This window comes from Cetorhinus maximus, chromosome 20, assembly GCF_964194155.1.
Source record: "Cetorhinus maximus chromosome 20, sCetMax3.hap1.1, whole genome shotgun sequence".
Classification (NCBI taxonomy): domain Eukaryota; kingdom Metazoa; phylum Chordata; class Chondrichthyes; order Lamniformes; family Cetorhinidae; genus Cetorhinus; species Cetorhinus maximus.
In genome coordinates, this window is record NC_135898.1 from 41,615,105 (window position 1) to 41,633,862 (window position 18,758).

Below are 18,758 nucleotides of genomic sequence, written 5' to 3' on the forward strand. Positions count from 1 at the left end.
TGATTTGGTATTCTGATACACTGAGGCATTTCGTTACACAAAGTTTGATGAGAATATGGAATTTGCTGTCACATGGAGTGGTTGAAGCAGATAATATTGAGGCCTTTAAGGAGAGGATTGATGCTCATGTGCAGTGTAAGTAACAGCAGAATTACATACTAGAACCTATTATGTATATTCCTTGTCTCCATACATCATTATGATCTTGGTGGAGATCAGTAACATGTTCAGTTTTTTTTCAGAATCTGAAAACCCAGGTATTTACTCAGAGGAAGAAGCCACAAGGATCATGGTTTGAAACAAAAGAATTATACTAGACAAAATTCAAAGAACATGGATACTAATAACCACATTCTATCTTAACTAGTCAGTTACGTTGGAGATAGTAAAAGTACAATGAGAACAGTTACTTTTATACTCTAAACCAAACTTCTTAACTCAAATTTCCTTCTACAACTATTTCACTTATATCCCCAATAACTCAAGTTAGATAGTTATCAGAAATTGGAAGATTAATCACTTGGTCTAAGGACTGTTTCAAAGATTCATTTTAGGGTTGAGCTTGGGCCTACCACTTAATTCCCGCAAGGATGTCCCTTCAAATCTATTCTAACACCCCACTATTGTAAACTCTCCATTCAACACAGGGGTCGATAGCCAACTCAGTGTAGCCAACTCAGGTCAGGACTCTCCCGGTTCTAATATTCTTTAACTGTGGAGTCTTACATCTAAGAAATCTCTCTCTCTCTCTTTTCTCAGCTTGAATATCCCAGAAGTTCAACTCACTATTGGGAGTCTTTCTGTTAATGAGAGGTTTAACTCTTTTAGCCAGCATATAGAATTTCATTGAATTGTTTGAAAAAGATGTTTCCTGTTCTGCAGCCAGCTTGTTCTAAATTAACTAAACTCAAACTGCTTACAAAACAGAAACACAACCAAGAACCTGCTCCCCCTATAATTAACTTCTGGTTGACCCTATTTCTATTATTTATCTCACAGGCTACTTGGTCACATGATCAGTTACTGAAAGCCAGTTGCTTTACCAGAAATCTCCTTTCAAAGATATCTAGATCTTAAAGGAACATCACCCCAACGTAAAACACAGTGTTTTTTTTCTGAAAAGCACATGGGCCATCACAACATAAGTACATTGGAAAGTTTTGCATTTAAATACAGCCTAAAACATTGAGGACATTCCACAAAACCCTTTGCATACAATGAAGTGATCATTATCACAAGATCAGTAATTAATTATGGATGAAAAAGAACTTTCATTCCACTATAATTCATCCACCCAGAAAGACACTGAAGTCCTCTTCTGAGATTTTAATTGTAGCTCAAAATGATTCCACTCAACTACTCTGACGCCTATTCCAATGCACAAAGGTGAACTTCCTGATTACAGACCCAAGTTTACCTTTTTCTATTTTGAATGGTGTTCCTTATTCTACCCTTGCAATTTTGTTTAATTTTCCAGATTTTCTTTTATTAAACAGTTTACTATTTCACAATTCTGCAAAAACAACTTGTGCCTCTGTAGAACATTTAACAAAATAAAACATCCTAAGGCACTTCACAGGAGCATTATAAAACAAGATATGACATCAAGTCACGTAAGGAAATATTAGAGCAGATGACCCAAAGCTTGGTTAATGAGGTAGGTTTTAAGGAGTACCTAAAAAGGAGAAAGGATAGGTAGTGAGGCAGAAAGGTTTCAAATTCTGGAATTCCAGAGCTAAGGCCCTAGGCAGCTGAAAGCACCAACGCCAATGGTGCAGTGATTAATTTCAGGAATTTCAAGAGACCAGAATTAGAGGAGTGTGAGTATCTCAGAAGATTATGGAGCTGGAGTACCATAAAAGGATAGGGAGGGGTGAAGCCATGAAGGGATCTGAAAACAAGGATGAGAATTTTAAAATCGATGTGCTGCTTATATCGGGAGCCAATGTAGGTCTGTGAGTGCACGGGTGGTTAGTGAATGCATGTTTGTGCGTGCTATGACATGGGTATCAGAGCATTGGATGACCTCAAGTTATGGAAGGTAGATCCTGGGAGGCTGGCTAGGAGGGCATTAGACTAGTGAGTCTAGAGGTAACAAAGACATGGATAAGGGATTCAGCAGCAATAAGCTGAGGCAAGGGCAGAGATGGACAATATTATGCAGGTTTAATAGGTGGTATTAGTGATGGTGTGGATTTGTGTTTGGAAGCTCATCTCGAGGATTAAGAGATCAATTTCCAGATGCCCCCTTTTCAGGTCCTCTAGAGTCTAGAGTTTTGACTTCAGGGATCAGCCATCTGCTTTTCTCTGCACTCCCTCCAATGCTTGAACGACTTGGTGGTCAGAACTGGGTAGCACGAGTTGTGGTCTGACCAGAACTATAGTTTTAGCACAACTGATTCAAATTCTACTGTTTTGGCTAAATGGCTCAACATTCTGTTCAGCATTTCCAGCTGTGGCTCAGTAGAATGCAAATCTCTGAACCGCAAGGTTCTGGGTTCAAGTCCGACTCCAGGGGGAATCGAGGCTGATACTCCATTGCAGTACTGAGGGAACACGGCAGTCTTTTGGATGAGATGTTAAAACAAGGCCCATCTGCCTGTTCGTGTGGATGTTAATGATCTCATGGCAATATTACCTGATCATTAACACATTGCTGTTTGTGGGAGCTTGCTGTGCGCAAATTGTCCACCACATTTGCAAAATTACAACAGTGGCTACACTTCATAAAGTATTTCAATGGCTGTAAAGTGCTTTGATACATCTGATGGTCATGAAAAGTGCTACATATATGCAAGACTATTTTTATTGCTGTTCTGCATTGGTTGCACATGTTTCCTGGAAACAGTACCAAGGTTGGTAGTTTCTATTTAACTTGGGCATGTGACCTAGACTGACATTCGACATTCCAGTGTAGTATGAAGGGAGTGCTGCACTGTCAGAGGTGCTGTCTTTCAGATGAGTTGTTAAATTGAGGCTCCATCTCTCTCTCAGAAGTTAGTAATGCTTTGCGTTCGTTGGTTTTTGAACAATATTCTTTTCAAGTTAGTTCCGCATGTTTGCCCTTTTATTGTTTTAACAATATTTCTATCATTACTTTTGATCATTTTGTTCAGAGTCAAGACGTACAAGATCCTATGGGACTATTAGAATTAGAGTAGATGAGTCCTCCTGGTGTCTTGGCCAAGCAACATCTGAAATAGGTTACCTGGTCATCTATTTCATTGCCATTTGTGGAACCTTGAATACAAGGCTGCTGTATTTCCTGCATTATAACTGTGATTACATTTTATTAGCATTTATTTGGCTGTAAAGCAGATTGGGACATCCAGATATTTGTGAAAGAAGCCTTCCTTTAACATCTGAGGTGAAGCTTTGACATTTTCAAAGTCAGTTCCTGTTTTATATTCAATATTAAATTGCTCTCATTGGCTTCATTTTATCAACTGTTAGGAATATTAGTCCTACAGTGAGTCAAGTTTCCTAGAATTATTAATAATCAAAGCTCAGTGATTAAGATGACCTTGTACTTTTTTTTGTCCTGTAGGCTGTCCCTTAAATCACCCACAATGATCTGTAGTCACATCACAAAAGCCTCTGAAGGTGTGTGTGTTTTTTAAATAGCCAATTGATAATAAGTTAGAAAAAAGACTGCCGAACGAACTTGTTTCAATATAGTTTACAGGAATATAGACAACTATCAGATAAGTTAACAACTCAGAAAAAGTATGCCTTATGCCCCTGGCTACATGTGAAATATAGGAACATAGGAACAGGAGTAGGCAATTCCGCCCCTCAAGCAGGCCAGACACTGACTGCCATGTGGACTATTAAGTTAGTTAGGTGTCATGATCAGTTGCAGGCCCAATACAAGATATAATCAACAGGAGGGGCTGAGAACTTATGATTATTAGATCTTGTTTTAAAAATTTAAATCACAGGCCAACATGTTGTAGAATGGTAACACTCCAAATGAAGGTAATTCTGATCCAGAAAAATGTAAAGAGTAGAGGGAGTTAAATAATGAGACTAGACTGAAGGCAGAGAAAGAGGGATTTCTAACTGGTACAAAGACCCCCAGCATCATTTGAAGATTGATGAAGAAGATAATCGAAGGTAATGACGTAGAAATATTATTGAAGCAACGAAAGGACAAACCTGAGGCACTGATATTATTTAATCTGAAAAGAATATTGATCAAATACTACTAAACCAAGGGCATTATCAACTTTAATAATTATCTGGGCAAATTTAAAAGAAAAAAGAACACTGGCAACTGTGGCCAACAGGCAAAAACGTAACTGTAGTCAAAACAGAGGACGCTGTAATTGTTGGCCAGAATTTTGACCTCAGCATGTGGGGGCGGTCCCGCATGTTGGGCATGCGTCCCGATGTCAGCGCACATCATTTAGATATTATGTTCAGCGGACGCACACTGGTGGCGGCTGCGTGCCCACCGAACTGTCAATAATGGCCTATTAAGGCCATTAAAAACCCAATTAAAGTAGTTATCAACGCTGCCCATCCAACCTTAATGTTGGCGGGCAGGCGAAGAGCCCAAGCGGCCTTTGCGTTTTTCAGGAAACCTCATCCACGGGTGGGATAAGGTTTCCTGGAGGTTTTATTAAATAAATAAATAGCTCTTGCACAATTCATAAACATGTACCAGCTCATGTGACATTGTCACGAGGGCACATGTCTAAATAATTTTTAACTTTATTATTTCTGAGCTTTTATTTATGTACTTAATCTCCCTGAAGCAGGTCCGTGCCTCGGAGATTTCTGCGCTCTTTCGTGCGCATGCCCCGACTCTCCCTCCTCCCCCCGCCTGCACAGGTAGCGCTGAGCGCTATCGGCCATGCGTCACGTTAGGCGGTCCCTAATTGGCCTGCCCACGTAAAACAGCGGCACGCAGCCCATTGCAGGCAGCGATCGGCTCCACACCCTTTTAATCCAGACTCTTTAATCCTGGCAGAATATGAGTACATTTCTGTAAATAGGCCTGGAAATCAAATTGCAAATGTTGATGCATTGAGTCATTTGCCTTTACAAGAAAATGATGAGGATGTCCCAGTTCCGCAAGAACTTGTTTTATTGTTAAATTTTAGATTCCTCGCCAATATGTGCTTGACAAATCAGAGATTGGACAAGTCGAGACCCAGTCTTATCCAAAGTATGAAAACAAATGCTTTATGCTTGGTCACAAGAGCCTGTATCTGACAAAATGAAACCGTACTTCAACAGAAGATATGAACTAACCAATCTTATTGTGGGGAGTACGAGTGATAGTTCCTCCAAAGGGAAGAATGTCATTGTTAATTGAACTACACAGCGCACATCCAGGAATTTCCCAAATGAAGACCACAGCACACCACTATCTATGGTGGCCTGGGATAGATGCAGAAATAGAGGGCAGAATTTTCTGTCTGTCGGGCAGGTGGGCTCGACCCAATCTCCGGCGGGTGGGGAGACAATCCCCGCCAGAGAAGCGGGGCCCGCCACCATTTTACGTGGGCAGGCCAATTAAGGCCCGCCCAGCCCAACATCCGGCGGGAAGCGCTATGGGCTTCCTGTGTTGGGGGGGGGATTCCCCAAAAACGAGAGTACGCTCTTTCGCGCATGCGTACGAAAGAGCTCACACCTCCCTGAGGCTAAGTGCTGCCTCAGGGAGATCGCTTGCACTTCTAAAAATATTAAAAATAGAAAAAAATAAATTCCCTAACATGCCCCCCTCATGTGACAGTGTCACATGAGATGGGACATGTTCATAATTAACATAATAACTTTATTAAAAATTTTAAAACCCTGCATGAAACCTCATCCCGCCCGTGGTTAAGGTTGGACGGTCAGGTACACTAAGTACTTCAATTGATCTGTCAATGGCCTCAATTGGCCATTGATAGGTCGGCGGGCCCGCAGCTGATTTTGCTGCGCCCCCGCCTTCCTGAAAATTTAAATGGACCGGGATGATGTCGGGTGTTCCGCCCAACGTCATCCTGCGTCATTTTACGCATCGGCGAGCGGGCCCCGCCCCCTGCTCGCCGACAACAAAATTCTGCCCAGAGAGTTTAGTGAAGAATCGTGTGTAATGTCAGCAATTGCAAAAGTTACTATCGACAGCTCCGTTACACCCCTGGGAGCGGCCAAGAAGGCCATGGGCATGATTACACATTGACTATGTGGGACCTTTCATGAGAACAATGTTTCTGCTCATTGTTGAAGTCCACTCAAAATGGATGGACATATGAGGTGCAGTCATCAACATTTTCTGCTACAACTGAGAAGCTATGTCAAAGTTTTGCCATTAATAGACTACCAGAAGTAGTCGTTTCTGACAACAGCACAGCATTTACGAGCGCTGGGTTTCAACGGTTTATCGGCCTCAATGGTATCACTCACGTGAAAACTTCACCCTACCGCCCTTCCTCAAATGGACTGGCTGAAAGGGCAGTTCAAACTTTCAAGTCAGGCATGAAAAAGTTAACTGGTTAGCAACCAAGCTAGCACGCTTTCTTTTCCATTATAGGACCACCCCTCACACAACAGCAGATGTCACAACTGCGGAGTTATTGATGAAACACCATCTCAGGACGAGATTGAGCTTAATAGTGTCAAATTGGGGAGGGGGGGATGGAAAGGAGTCAGGGAAGTCAGAAAACTAGACACGACTGACATAGTCGTGAGAAGAAGTCTACTGTGGGAGAGACTAAAGAACTTTGGAGAAGGACCAAAGTGGTTACCGGGTGAAATGAGTGCAGTGACTTAATCTCTATCTTACCATGTGGAGGTGGAAGGCCAAATTATATGGAGATATGTGGATCGTCCAAGGAAGAGAGAAGCAAAGCACCAAAAAACGATTCAACCAGTGTTCACAACCGGGTCAACATTCCCTGTTGAGAGAACTCAACCAAGTACAGATGTGTCTGAAGTGTCTCTTGTACCTGCAAGAGTTGAGGAAACAGATTTGCAGGTGCCCGTGGAGAACCTGATGTTCAATCAACTCCAGAGAAGGAGGTTCCTAGCAAAGCATCTGAAGTCATAGAGCTGAGACATTCTACACGCATAAGGAAACCCCCAGAAAGACTGAATTTGTAAATTACCTATCAGTGTAAATAATTTGCTATTTTGGGAAAATTGCAATCGTAAATGTAAATGTATGTTCTGAGTAAAGGGTGAGGAATGTGGTAATTATGGTTTTACCTAATGTGTAGCATACCTTTAAGAAGGGTGTTATAAAGGAGGATTGCATGATCTTGTGTGACCAATGGAAGAGTAGCACAAGCTACCTCTGTAGTCAGTAGTGAGTTGTCAGAAGTATAGAGGTAAGGTTTGATGTGAAAGCACACATGTGTAGCTGCTGAGTGCCTTGTAAATAAACAGAATGTGTTCCACTTAAATGCTGATCAACTCTATCATTAATAGTACAACTCGGCCACCCCACAACATAATCGATACCAAAATCAATTGTAAGGGCATTTGCTTTTGACTATTACAAATTACTAGGAGGTCAAATGTTGCAAATGTTTTAAATGTTTCTGTATATGCAAACTGAATGCGTTCCAATATACAGTAAAAATGGTTTTCTTTTTCAAGCATTGAATTAAAACACTCTTTCTTCCTGGTCGCAAGTTTTGAAGGCAACATAGTGGGAATTATAGCTGTCTCAGTAATAGAAGTTGACTAAGTGTTATGGTCTTGGTTTTGAGAATTTTCATAGCAGAATAAATGGAGCTGCCAGTATCAATCTGAGTGAGATTTCGAGTTACATTTTGCCTGATACTCAGGCAAAAATCGAAGTGTTATGTTGCTTTTAATCTTTCAGATTGTCTAGAGAACTACTAGTATGGGCATCTACAAATGACCAGGTTGATCAACATCAGCTAGGGTAGCCAGCTTGTGCAATGGGGGAAAAAAGCCCGAAAGCCATAATGGAAGTTGTGAAAATCCATAGCCTTGTGTGTAATTCCCCAAATCTGCAAATTCACTGGGTCAACGGCTAATCTCTTCAAGCATTTTATGACACCAACATTCGCAGCAGAGATTGTTTATCGCAATGAAGGTGGCCCTCAGGAAAACCAACTCAATCGGGGACCACACATACACAAACCCCATGCTGAACACACAACTAACTGCAAGGAAACTGAAAAGGTCAAAGAATAGAGATCAGTAAAAAAAAAAGATATGATTTTAAAAATATGAGTTAAAAAGTCAGCAATTCTGAAGCTTTCCACAGGCATTTAAGTGCAGGCAGAGGGACAAATTCCAGGAGAGTCATTGAATAGTTATCCCAACTTTCTCCATTCTTTTAAGCTCTAAAGTATATAGGCACACAACCCCTACCATCTAGAAGGACAAGGGCAGCAAATACATGGGAACACCACCAACTGGATGTTCCCCTCCAAACCACTCGCCATCCTGACTTGGAAATATATCACCGTCCTTCACTGTCACTGGGTCAAAATCCTGGAACTCCTTCCCTAACAGGACTGTGAATGTACCTACACCACATGAACTGCTGCAGTTCAAGAAGGCAGCTCAGCAACACCTTCTCAAGGAGAATTAGGGGTGGGCAATAAATGCTGGCCTAGCCGGCGATGCACACATCCCGCAAAATGCATTAAAAAAGTCTCTTCAATCCCTCCTCATATCTCTCTCTCTCTCCAGTTAATTGCATAGCAATAAGCCAGGGGTAGTGAGATGGGTGACTAATCACATGACCCAGTGAGTCAAACAGATCTTCAGAAGTTGATTGGGAGGTTTGGGTGTAAAAGGGACAGCATACACTCGCTCTCCAAACTGCAATCTTTAACACTTTTTTTCTAGTTCCATTCTACTAAGAATACCAACATGATTGAAGAAGATGATATCCTTGATCAAGAGGCAGTGTTGCTCACTCGTCCCTTACCAAGCACTAGCTCAGAAACGGGCATCCCAACAACTCAGTGACTTGAGATGGAGGTGAAGCTACAAGCATTGTGAGGAGGTAGCACTGACCAAAAAGGCCAAGGGTTGACTATCCAAAGGGTCATCATTCATCACTGATACACAAAAGAAGAATGAGCTGGAGATGAATAGTTGGCCATTTTAGTTGTTAGCCCATAGTTGCTATTGCAAATATAGATTTGAGTGGCATGAGTTTATGACTCTGGTGGCAGATAATTGTTGGACCTCTTCCATGTTGGTGGGTCCTCTTTTCTCCCTCCCCAGTAAGGCTAAAAGCCAGCCTCCAAAAGCAGCTCCACATAGGGTATTCCTGTACATGGTCATATCTCTTACCTCAATGATGAACACTCTGAAAGACAATTAGGTTGGTGAGGACTAGGTCAAATATGTTACCTCATCACTTATGTCAGCCCAGGCTCATAGCCATGTCCTTCAAGGCTCAGTCTGCAATGGAACTACCAAAATATACATTGTGGTGAACAATGAAATGCTGATAAAGGGCCTACTTTCAGGTATAAATGGGATAGTAAGACAAAGGAAAAGACCTCAATATAATCATTTTGGCAAAAACCTGAATGCAAACTTCGATCACAATTGAGCGTCTGCGTGCAAGTGAGAGAGAGAGAGAGAGAGAGAGAGTAAACTTCAATCACATTAGTGTGTGTGCGTGTGCGTGTATATAGTGATTGATTGATTAACAATACTATATCAATCCTCAGAGAAAAAAAATCCTTTTCAAATTGTGGTGTTTCCAAATAGACCGTGCACCTTCTCTGTATCATATAAAACCTTGTAACTTGTACAGCAAAAAATAACTACTAAAACTAGTGTGCAGCAGTTACAATTTAAAGATGACCTTATTAAGGACCGCAATCACAGTACAATTTGCCTATCGCTGAAAATAATTGCTCAAACTCAAGCCTTGTGGAACAAATGTTCCTTCTAATTTGAAAAAAGAGGATTTAAGGTTATATTTCTAAGAAAATCCATTCTCCCTGCTGCCTCAAATAAAAATTGGAAAGCCTAATTAATTGTGTTTGCAAGTATGCACATCAGGTTCAAGTTGATAACTACAAAATATATATTGCATTTAAAACATGACCTATCCAATTCTAGTGGATTGGGCAGAATTGTGTTAAATTCAGCTTGGAACATTACACATAGTACAATTTTCCTGGGTCATATAACAAGAAATTAGCAAAGCTACATAATTATAATGTGATCACATAGACAGCACATTGTGCATCAAAGAGGAGCTTACTTTTCACTGTGGCTGTCCTGGTGCAATTGTAAAGAATGGCGAGTTCACCAAACACCTTGCCTGGTCCCATGGCGCACAACTTAACTCCTTCTTTCGTCACTTCAACCTTGCCCTCTGAAAGAAAATAAACAAAGCACACACTGATGTTTCCTGCTTTGGCTGAACACAGTTCAAGTATTTCAACTGAAAATGCAACATATACAAGGTTAAATCTGCTAATTCTCCACTCCTAGCGTACACTTCAATATATTACAAAATTGCAGATCCCCACTGCATGGTTCTCTGTCCCTTAGCTGCAACAGTGCAATCTTGACCCTATATTCCACAGCTTCCAGATAGCTTCTTGTGTATTATTGTGTATTGATGCATTATATAAATTTGTAGGCATTTATTGTACGTAATTACACACATAAAAGTGTCTGCACACATCATACATAGCTGCACTTATTGAGTTCTTGGAATCATGCTGAAAAAAGTATAAATATTCATAACACGATTCATAATTGTCATTTTTCCCAAGGAAGGCTTCAAGGTTCTATGTACGCACATAATGATTAATTTGTCTCCATATTATCACAAAGCAATGTAACCAAAAAAGCTCTCTTTTCATTATGGATGGCTTCTTACTTATTTCTGTTCAAACTTGTCTGTCGCAAATAGGCAAACAAGCAGATAATTTGATAACAGCTGCAATCTGCAACTCAAGTTATTTGAAATTGAAGTTTTAAAATTTAAGAAAGAATATTTTAACACCAATCAAATCACAATGCCACTGAATGAGATTACTGATAAATGGGGCAAATTTCAACCAGTCCTCACCGCCCATGAAGAATCTCACCAGCCAGAAGCACACTATGTTATACCTCATGGACATAGGGAAAACCTATAACAACTTTGATCCCCAGCCTGTGCTGCATCAGCTGAAAGACTGTGATCAGAGAGAGAAATCAGCCCAAGATTCGGAGTCACAATCACGAACTAGTGAGCACCACTGGATATCGTACACACGTGGATGGAGAAAGGGCTCTCATTCACGATTTCTGCCCAAAGCAGGAAGAATGGCCCTTGCATGGGAGATTTGTCAATTGTGGAACTGCACAACTAGATCAATCAGCACCTTCAGAAGATAAACTGAAGGGAAGGAAAACATAGGGCAGATTCGTCCCCAATTTACACTAACTGCAGATGCAATGGTGGCTTTTCACGCTGTATCGTCCCAAAGCCACCGCATTAATTATGCATTCACGGGAAACACGCCATTTCCATGGCGGGGAGGCTCTCATTCACCCACCACGCCGTCACCACGCGGCTTCATCACGCCGCATGCCATATTTAAAATGCAGCCGTGCGCACAACTCTCAGTTCTTCCAGCCCACGACTGCTGCAAAGAGGACATGATCCTGAAAGGCAAAAAGACTGCAGCCCCCTGGTTCAATGACTCGTCCTTCGAGCGCCTTTTGGACACCATGGAGGCTCTGGCTGCAGGATGGGCAGCAATCTCACTAATCTAGTTTGGGAGGCAGTGGCAGCGATGGTCAGTGCCAATGCCCTGCAAAAGAGGACAGCCACCCAGTGCTGCTACAGGATGAATGGTCTCATGTGTTCCGCCAAGATAACTCACTCTTCTTATCACTCACACACTCACAAACCCAAAACACATCCACAGGGGTCTCACTCCTCAAATGTCACCACCGCTAACTCTCACATACACCCTCACATCTCCATCAGGCTCATATCCTCTCGAGCTTACGTCCTCATCCTGTCCATGGCTCCACTCACCACACAAACATTCCACGCAGTGCCATGTGTCCTGCTCACACTCTCTCCATCTGTTTCCATGCAGGAGAAGCTGACTCACAACAACAGGGGGATGTCCCAGGCCGGGGGTGGAGTAGCCAACATTAGGTCCCTCACTCGCTTTGAGGAGTGTGCCACCGCGCTGACTGGTGAGGATGTGGACCGTGCCTGCGGTGACAGTGAGGTCGGCCGCGAGCACCCTCGTGAGGATCCTGCACTACCTCATCCCTCTCTCAATGCAACTGTGAGTGCTCTCTCTTGCTTTTGACTCTGCTGCCAAACACTAATTATCTCTATTTTGGTTCACAGGGAGCTCTGCCAAGCAACCGACATCCTCAGCCAGCCAGTCCCTCAGCTCCATCCACGTCCTCACCTCCAGCCAAGAGGACATCTCCTACACTGAAGAGCTGGAAATAAGCAGCCTGGAAGTCCCGTCACAGCGCTTACCCACACCCTGCACCAGCACAGAGACACACCTCACTGGAACCTAGATCTAGAACAGGTTTGGGTTCACAATCTGGTGGTCACCACACGCACACATGTCCGCAGCAGGAGGAGGCAGGTTCAGCCGATCTCCCTGGCACTCCGATGACTGTTGGGGATCAGCCACTATAAGGTCTGAGTCAGATGATGAGCCTCTATATTTGGCCTTCCAACTCATCCTGGAGAGTCAGCAGAAGGTGTGGGAACATCACTTAGGGCTGTTGGAAGCTCTCAGCAGAGTGGTACGCAAGTCGGAGGAGTGTGTCCACCGCTCTCTGATGAAGTGGTCTCCACATGTGCGTATGGAGGTCTCCATGGGGAGGATGGCGGATTCCGGGGAGACCCTGGATCAGCAGAACGCGGAGATGTGTGCAGACCTGCACTCTATTGCGGTAGCCATGGGTGAGTTCCTGCAGTGGCAACGTGAGGGGGAAATGGGGCACCTCATCGTCACCCCAGGTGCTCCTCCCCCTCAACGAGTCAGGGAGGAGGAGTGGACGCTGGACACTCTTGGATCATCCACTCAGGCATCTCAGAGGCTGCCCTCTCCCTCCGAGTCCCTTTTGCCTGTGAGCCCCTCAACCCCGTCCTCTGTCACCACAGATGGAGCAGCGGGCCAACGAGTAATTCTGGAGGGAGGAGTGTGTGTGTGTGTGTGTGTGTGGCAGAGCCTTTTGGAACCTCGTGCAAGAACTCTCCCATGCACGTGGATCCTTCTCATATCTCACACACCTCAATGTCCTGAGCATTTTCTATGCTGCCTGCTGGGGCTCACTTTCAGTTGTCCATCTGAGCTGACCTGCATCTCCACCCACCCAATGATCATAATTGCATGCAGCACCTGATCTTACCCACCACAACTCTTGTTTCACTTTCGCTTTGGTCAGTATGGTCTGGATTCAGTTTTTTGTGCGCTGCCCCGCCTTTTCTCCTCCCTCAGTCACCCATTTCCTTTCCATATCACACACCCGCCCACTGGCAGCATCTTCCACCTCCCCGCCGTGACCTACCAGCCACAACACTTTTCCTTCGGGGATGTTCAGGTGAACATGCACGTTCCCTTCCTTCCCAAGAATCCCACCCCCCATCCACATTTACCTCCCTGACCTCCTCCTTCCCACCCCCAGGGTCCATGTCTGTCTCTGAGTCTCCACTAACCACCCTCGCCATGCCTTCTACTGCAACCATCAAACCGTCATCCTCCCACTCTACCGCCTCACTCTGGCCTCGGTTATTCTCCCCCTCCAGCCTTCCTCTCTCCGGACCCCTTGCCCCCCTGGAATCTCTTCCCCCACTTAGTCCTCCCACCCACTTAGTCCCTCCTCTTCTCTGACTCCCTCAGACATTCTTCTTCCGACACCCTTGGTCCTTCCCCCGACTCCTTCCTCCAGCCTTACCTCTTCCTCCAGTCTCACTTTCTCTTCCAGCCTTGCTCCGTCCCCCTTCCCGACTCCCTCAGGCACCCTCACTTCTTCATCATGCACTATTCCTTCCTCCTTCCCGGCTACTTCCACACCCCGGACTCCGTCCCCCCTCCGCACTCCTTCGTTCTCCCAGACTTCATTCCCTCGCCACGCTCCTTCGTCCCCCCGGACTCCCTCCCTCTCCACACTCCTTCCTCCTCCTCCTGGGTTCCCTCACCTCTCCGCACTCCTTCCTCCCCCTGGACTCCTTCCCCTCTCTGCATTCCTTCCCCCCTCCAAACCCCTTCCCTTACACCTTCCACCCCCCCTTACACCTACCTCTCCAGTTGCCATCTTCTCCCCCGTTACCCCCTCCTCCCCCTGTGCTCCCTCCCCCCAACCTCACTCCCCTGACACCTTCATTCCCACCGACACCTTTATTCCCTCTCCCAACCCCACCCCTCGACACCTCTTCCTCTCCCAGTCAATCCTAGACCTTTCTCACCCACCCTCTCATCCATTGTGAGCATCAAGGGTGACTTTCCAACTTCCATGAGCTGCTTCACAGCAGAGCCATGTCCATGAGAATCCACCCAGCATGCCATGGACATTCTTCCAGGATCCTGTTGCTGTCGGGCTCCAGCATCTTCTGCTCCTAGGATGTCCTTGATGTGAGCAAGGCCCTGGCAGTAAGTCCTGACTTTAGCATGTCACAGTTATCAAGATATGCTTTCCTGCCGATGTTGGCGGACAATCCAGCAGCAGGGGGAGATGAGTCTGGCAGGCTGGCCTTTTAATGATATGCTGATGTATTACAATGAGGTTGCTAATGTCCGATGGCGGGGAACGCGTCCCACCATCGACGGGCTGAGTGGACGATTGCAAACTGGTTTTACGACATCATGAAACCGATTTTTGGCCTTCTTGCCATATTGTCCGCTCATGCCACCGAACATACCCGATGCAAAAAATCCCAGCCATAGTTATTTTTCACAAGATTTCCTGTGGCAGTGAATGTTCAAGTTCAGCTTCGACTGCTTACCAGAGTCCCACTGTTGTCTAAAGGTGACAACGATACATCACTGTAAAACAGCGAACACGTTCAATTAATAGGTCACAAGGCAGATCTTACAGATACTAGTCCCCGCTGATATAATTGGCCAGAAATTCCTTTAGACCCATTTTCAGATCTGAAGTGAGAATCACGTGGAATGGGCTTCCCAACCAGGAGGCCTGAGGTTGACCTGAAATTGGTTTTTGGCGCTCATCACAATTTATTTGCTGAGCTGCCAGCTTCTGTCATATCTCCACAGGCAACTTGACCATTTTAAAGAAAGAATATCATACTCCTTTGTATGCAGGAAGAGTTAGAGAGGGGCGTGTGGAAAGGTAGTGGTGTAGAGCGTTGGTTTTTGGTGGGGGGGGGGGGTGGGAGGTGATGGGGAGCTAACGGGTGTACTTTGGAGACAGCAGAACATTCCAGCTCCTCCAGAGCAACAATTTTTACAATTTCTTGTTTAAAACTGGTCACTGAACAATATTAAGCAGAGTGAGCCTGTGATTCCCCAATCTAAACACTTTACAAATCCTTGGCATTACATACAAATAAGACCTTGTAAAATTACCCCGATGCCATCTCTCCAGAAATTAAAGGTTTGTCTCCTGGACACTGCTGAAAACAGCTCTGGAGAAAAATCAATGAGTGCTTAAAACAAACTGTAGTTTCATTTTCTTTGAAAACTTTTGTTTATTTGTTAATTGGAGCTGGGAAAAATAACTTGAACCAGATGAGGTGGTTGGTCACATGATGAAATCTCCAGGAATATGTTCAACCAGAGTTGGTAACCCTAGAAAAGGCCTGGTACCATATCCAATCATTATCCAAATTCAGCAAAGGGGTCAGAAACAGTTGTTAACCCCCTCATTTGTTAGGGCTCTAATGTCTCTTTTAGGTGGCTACCAGGGAATCTTTCCAGCATAATGCAGACTCAGGACCTGAAATTAGCCAACATTGTGGCCACTTTATTTCCCTAAAACAAGCACAATGAGATCTAATTTTTATCCCAATATTGTTAATACTATTAGCAAAACTTGATAACTAGTCAGCAATTTTGTTTTTTCTATCCCAAAATATGCCTTGTGGTGTGTGTGGTTTGGTTTGGTGTGTTAAAGGTATTATCAACCCAAATAACTTGTGCTTTCTGGTCCTCTTAAATTCTCTACCCCTTCAGCCTGTCAGTACTAATTCCCTTTCCAAACACCCCTCATTATCACAGCACATACCTCTCTTTGAGCAACTCACTCAATTCCTGTATCCTTCTGTTTCCTTTCCTCCATGATTACTAACCTCATAGCTAACCTTTCAATACTCTTTCCCAAATTCTACTTGCTCTTCCCCAACTATGGATGCTAAGAGAGAGGCCCCTCAACCTGGACTAGTTTTTCACTTCCTCAACAGCTCTTCCCTTCTTTTCTTTTTCCCTCAGTTTTTTTAAATTGAGTTTTGGAACGAATAATCAACTTAGAATAAGAAGGCAAGCTGTGTGCCTTTCTCTCTCTCCCCATTTGACAAATGTATGCATTTAATGTTCTTCTTCACTAACTCTCTACTAGAGATAAATAGCTGGCTTTGAGACTTAACTGTTCATTTCTTCAGTTTTGCAAATTAAGAAAGCATCCACTTTGACTCTCTGGCTCCAGTGTCCACCTCAACTGTCTCATTTCTCTTAGTATTTTTAAGCTTACAGAAGACAAAATAAACACTGCAACAGATAATCAGAAGTGTAATTTTTCTTCGACTAAACGACGTGAAAGTAGATAAATGTTCCATGTCACTGCGAAAGATGAATTCTTTTAATTTTGTTAAAATTGTGGGTGACAGCATTTTCAGAAAATATTTTGAGCAACCTTTGGAAACCTTGTGAGTAGATTGTACAATGACAGGGTGATATATCCTCACTATAAAATAGCAGCTCATGAGTACATTATAATCTGAAATGAAACAGCCCATCACAGTGCCATCTGCAGGACTAAATGGTACTACAGGTAGAGAAATCAGAATGGGACAACACAGGAGGCCATTCAAACACAGAATTATTCCAGTGCAGGAAGAGGCCATTCAGCCCATCACATCTACACTAGTTCTCTGGATAAGCAATTCCCTTAGTGTCATTCGCTCACCTCTCCGTAACCCTGCTCATTCTTCCTTTCCAGATAACAGTCTAATTCAATTTTGAATGCGCTGATTGAACCTGCCTCCACCCCACACACAGCCAGTACATTCCAAACATTAATCACTTGCTGCGTGAAAAAGTTTTTCCTTATATCGCTTCTTTTGCCAATTACTCTTAAAAGGGACGTCTCATTTTCTATACTTTCAGGAGTGGGAACAGTTTCTCCCTATCTACTCTGTCCAGGCCTCAAGATTTTGGATAAAAACAAAAAGCTACTGTGGATGCTGGAAATCCAAAACAAAAACAGAATTACCTGGAAAAACTCAGCAGGTCTGGCAGCATCGGTGGAGAAGAAAAGAGTTGACGTTTCGAGTCCAACATGACCCTTCAACAGAACTGAAGTATAGTTAGGAGAGAGGTGAAATATAAGCTGGTTTAAGGTGGGGGGTGGGGGGAGAGAGAAGTTGAGGGTGGGGTGGTTGTGGGGACAAGCAAGCAGTGATAGGAGCAGATAATCAAAAGATGTCACAGACAAAAGGATCAAAGAGGTGTTGAAGGTGGTGATATTATCTAAGAAAAGTGCTAATTAAGAATGGAAGGCAGGATACTCAAGGTACAGCTCTAGTGAGGGTGGGGTGGAAAGACTAACAAGGTATTAGTTGTAGATTTAAAAATAATGGAAATAGGTGGGAAAAGAAGAATCTATATAAATTATTGGAAAAAAAAACAAAAGGGAGGGGGAAAAAACGGGGTGGGGATGGGGGGGAGGGGGAGTTTAAGATCTAAAGTTGTTGAATTCAATATTCAGCCCGGAAGGCTGTAAAGTGCCTAGTCGGAAGATGAGGTGCTGTTCCTCCAGTTTGCGTTGGGCTTCACTGGAACAATACAGCAAGCCAAGGACAGACATGTGGGCAAGAGAGCACCGATGCTGCCAGACCTGCTGAGTTTTTCCAGGTAATTCTGTTTTTGCTCAAGATTTTGGATACCTCTCAGGTAATCTCCTTTCAGCCTTCTTTTCTCCAAGGAAAAGAGTCCCAATTTCTCCAATCTATCTTCATAATTGAAATTCCTCATTGCTGGAACCATTCTCGTGAATCTTTTCTGCACTCTGCCCAATGCCTTCATATCCTTTTTAAAGTGCAGCACCCAGAACTAGATGCAATACCCCAGCTGAGGCCGAACTAGTATCCTATACAAGTTCAACACAACCTCCTTGCTCTTGTACTGTATATTCCTATTAATAAAGCCTAAGATGCTGTATGCTTTATTAAACACACTCACAACCTGTCCTGCCACCTTCAATGACATGCCCCAGATCCTTCTGCTCCTGCACCCCCTTTAGAATTGTACCCTTTATTTAATATTGTCTCTCCATGTTATTCCTACCAAAATGAATCACTCCACATTTCTTCTCATTGAACTTCACCTGCCACTTGTCCGCCCATTCCACTAACCTGCCTCACCAAACCTTACAAAGTGCAAAGCAGTAAATCCCATTCCCCACCCTAACCTTATATCCTTGCAATTTTTTTCTCCTTGAAGTATTTATCCCATTCCTTTGGTAGCTACTATTAAATTTATATCCCCATCCTATGTGCAGTGCATTCCAAACCTGTGAGTGAAAAGGCTTTTCCTTGTGTCACCTCTGGCTCTCTTAGCAACAGTCTTAAATCTATGTCCTCATGATAACAAGCCTTC

The 18,758-nt window shown here is 43.7% G+C and overlaps 1 protein-coding gene across 3 annotated transcripts in view; it reads right to left on the bottom strand.

Moving 5' to 3' along the window:
- prkg1b (protein kinase cGMP-dependent 1b) overlaps positions 1 to 18,758 on the bottom strand; it is an 855,320-nt gene that overhangs the window by 470,698 nt on the left and 365,864 nt on the right. For all 3 annotated transcript variants that reach the window (XM_078565944.1, XM_078565943.1, XM_078565942.1), the window contains exon 3: positions 10,205 to 10,318. In XM_078565944.1, coding sequence (XP_078422070.1) covers positions 10,205 to 10,318 — 114 coding nt within the window. The remainder of the gene's footprint in view (positions 1 to 10,204; positions 10,319 to 18,758) is intronic.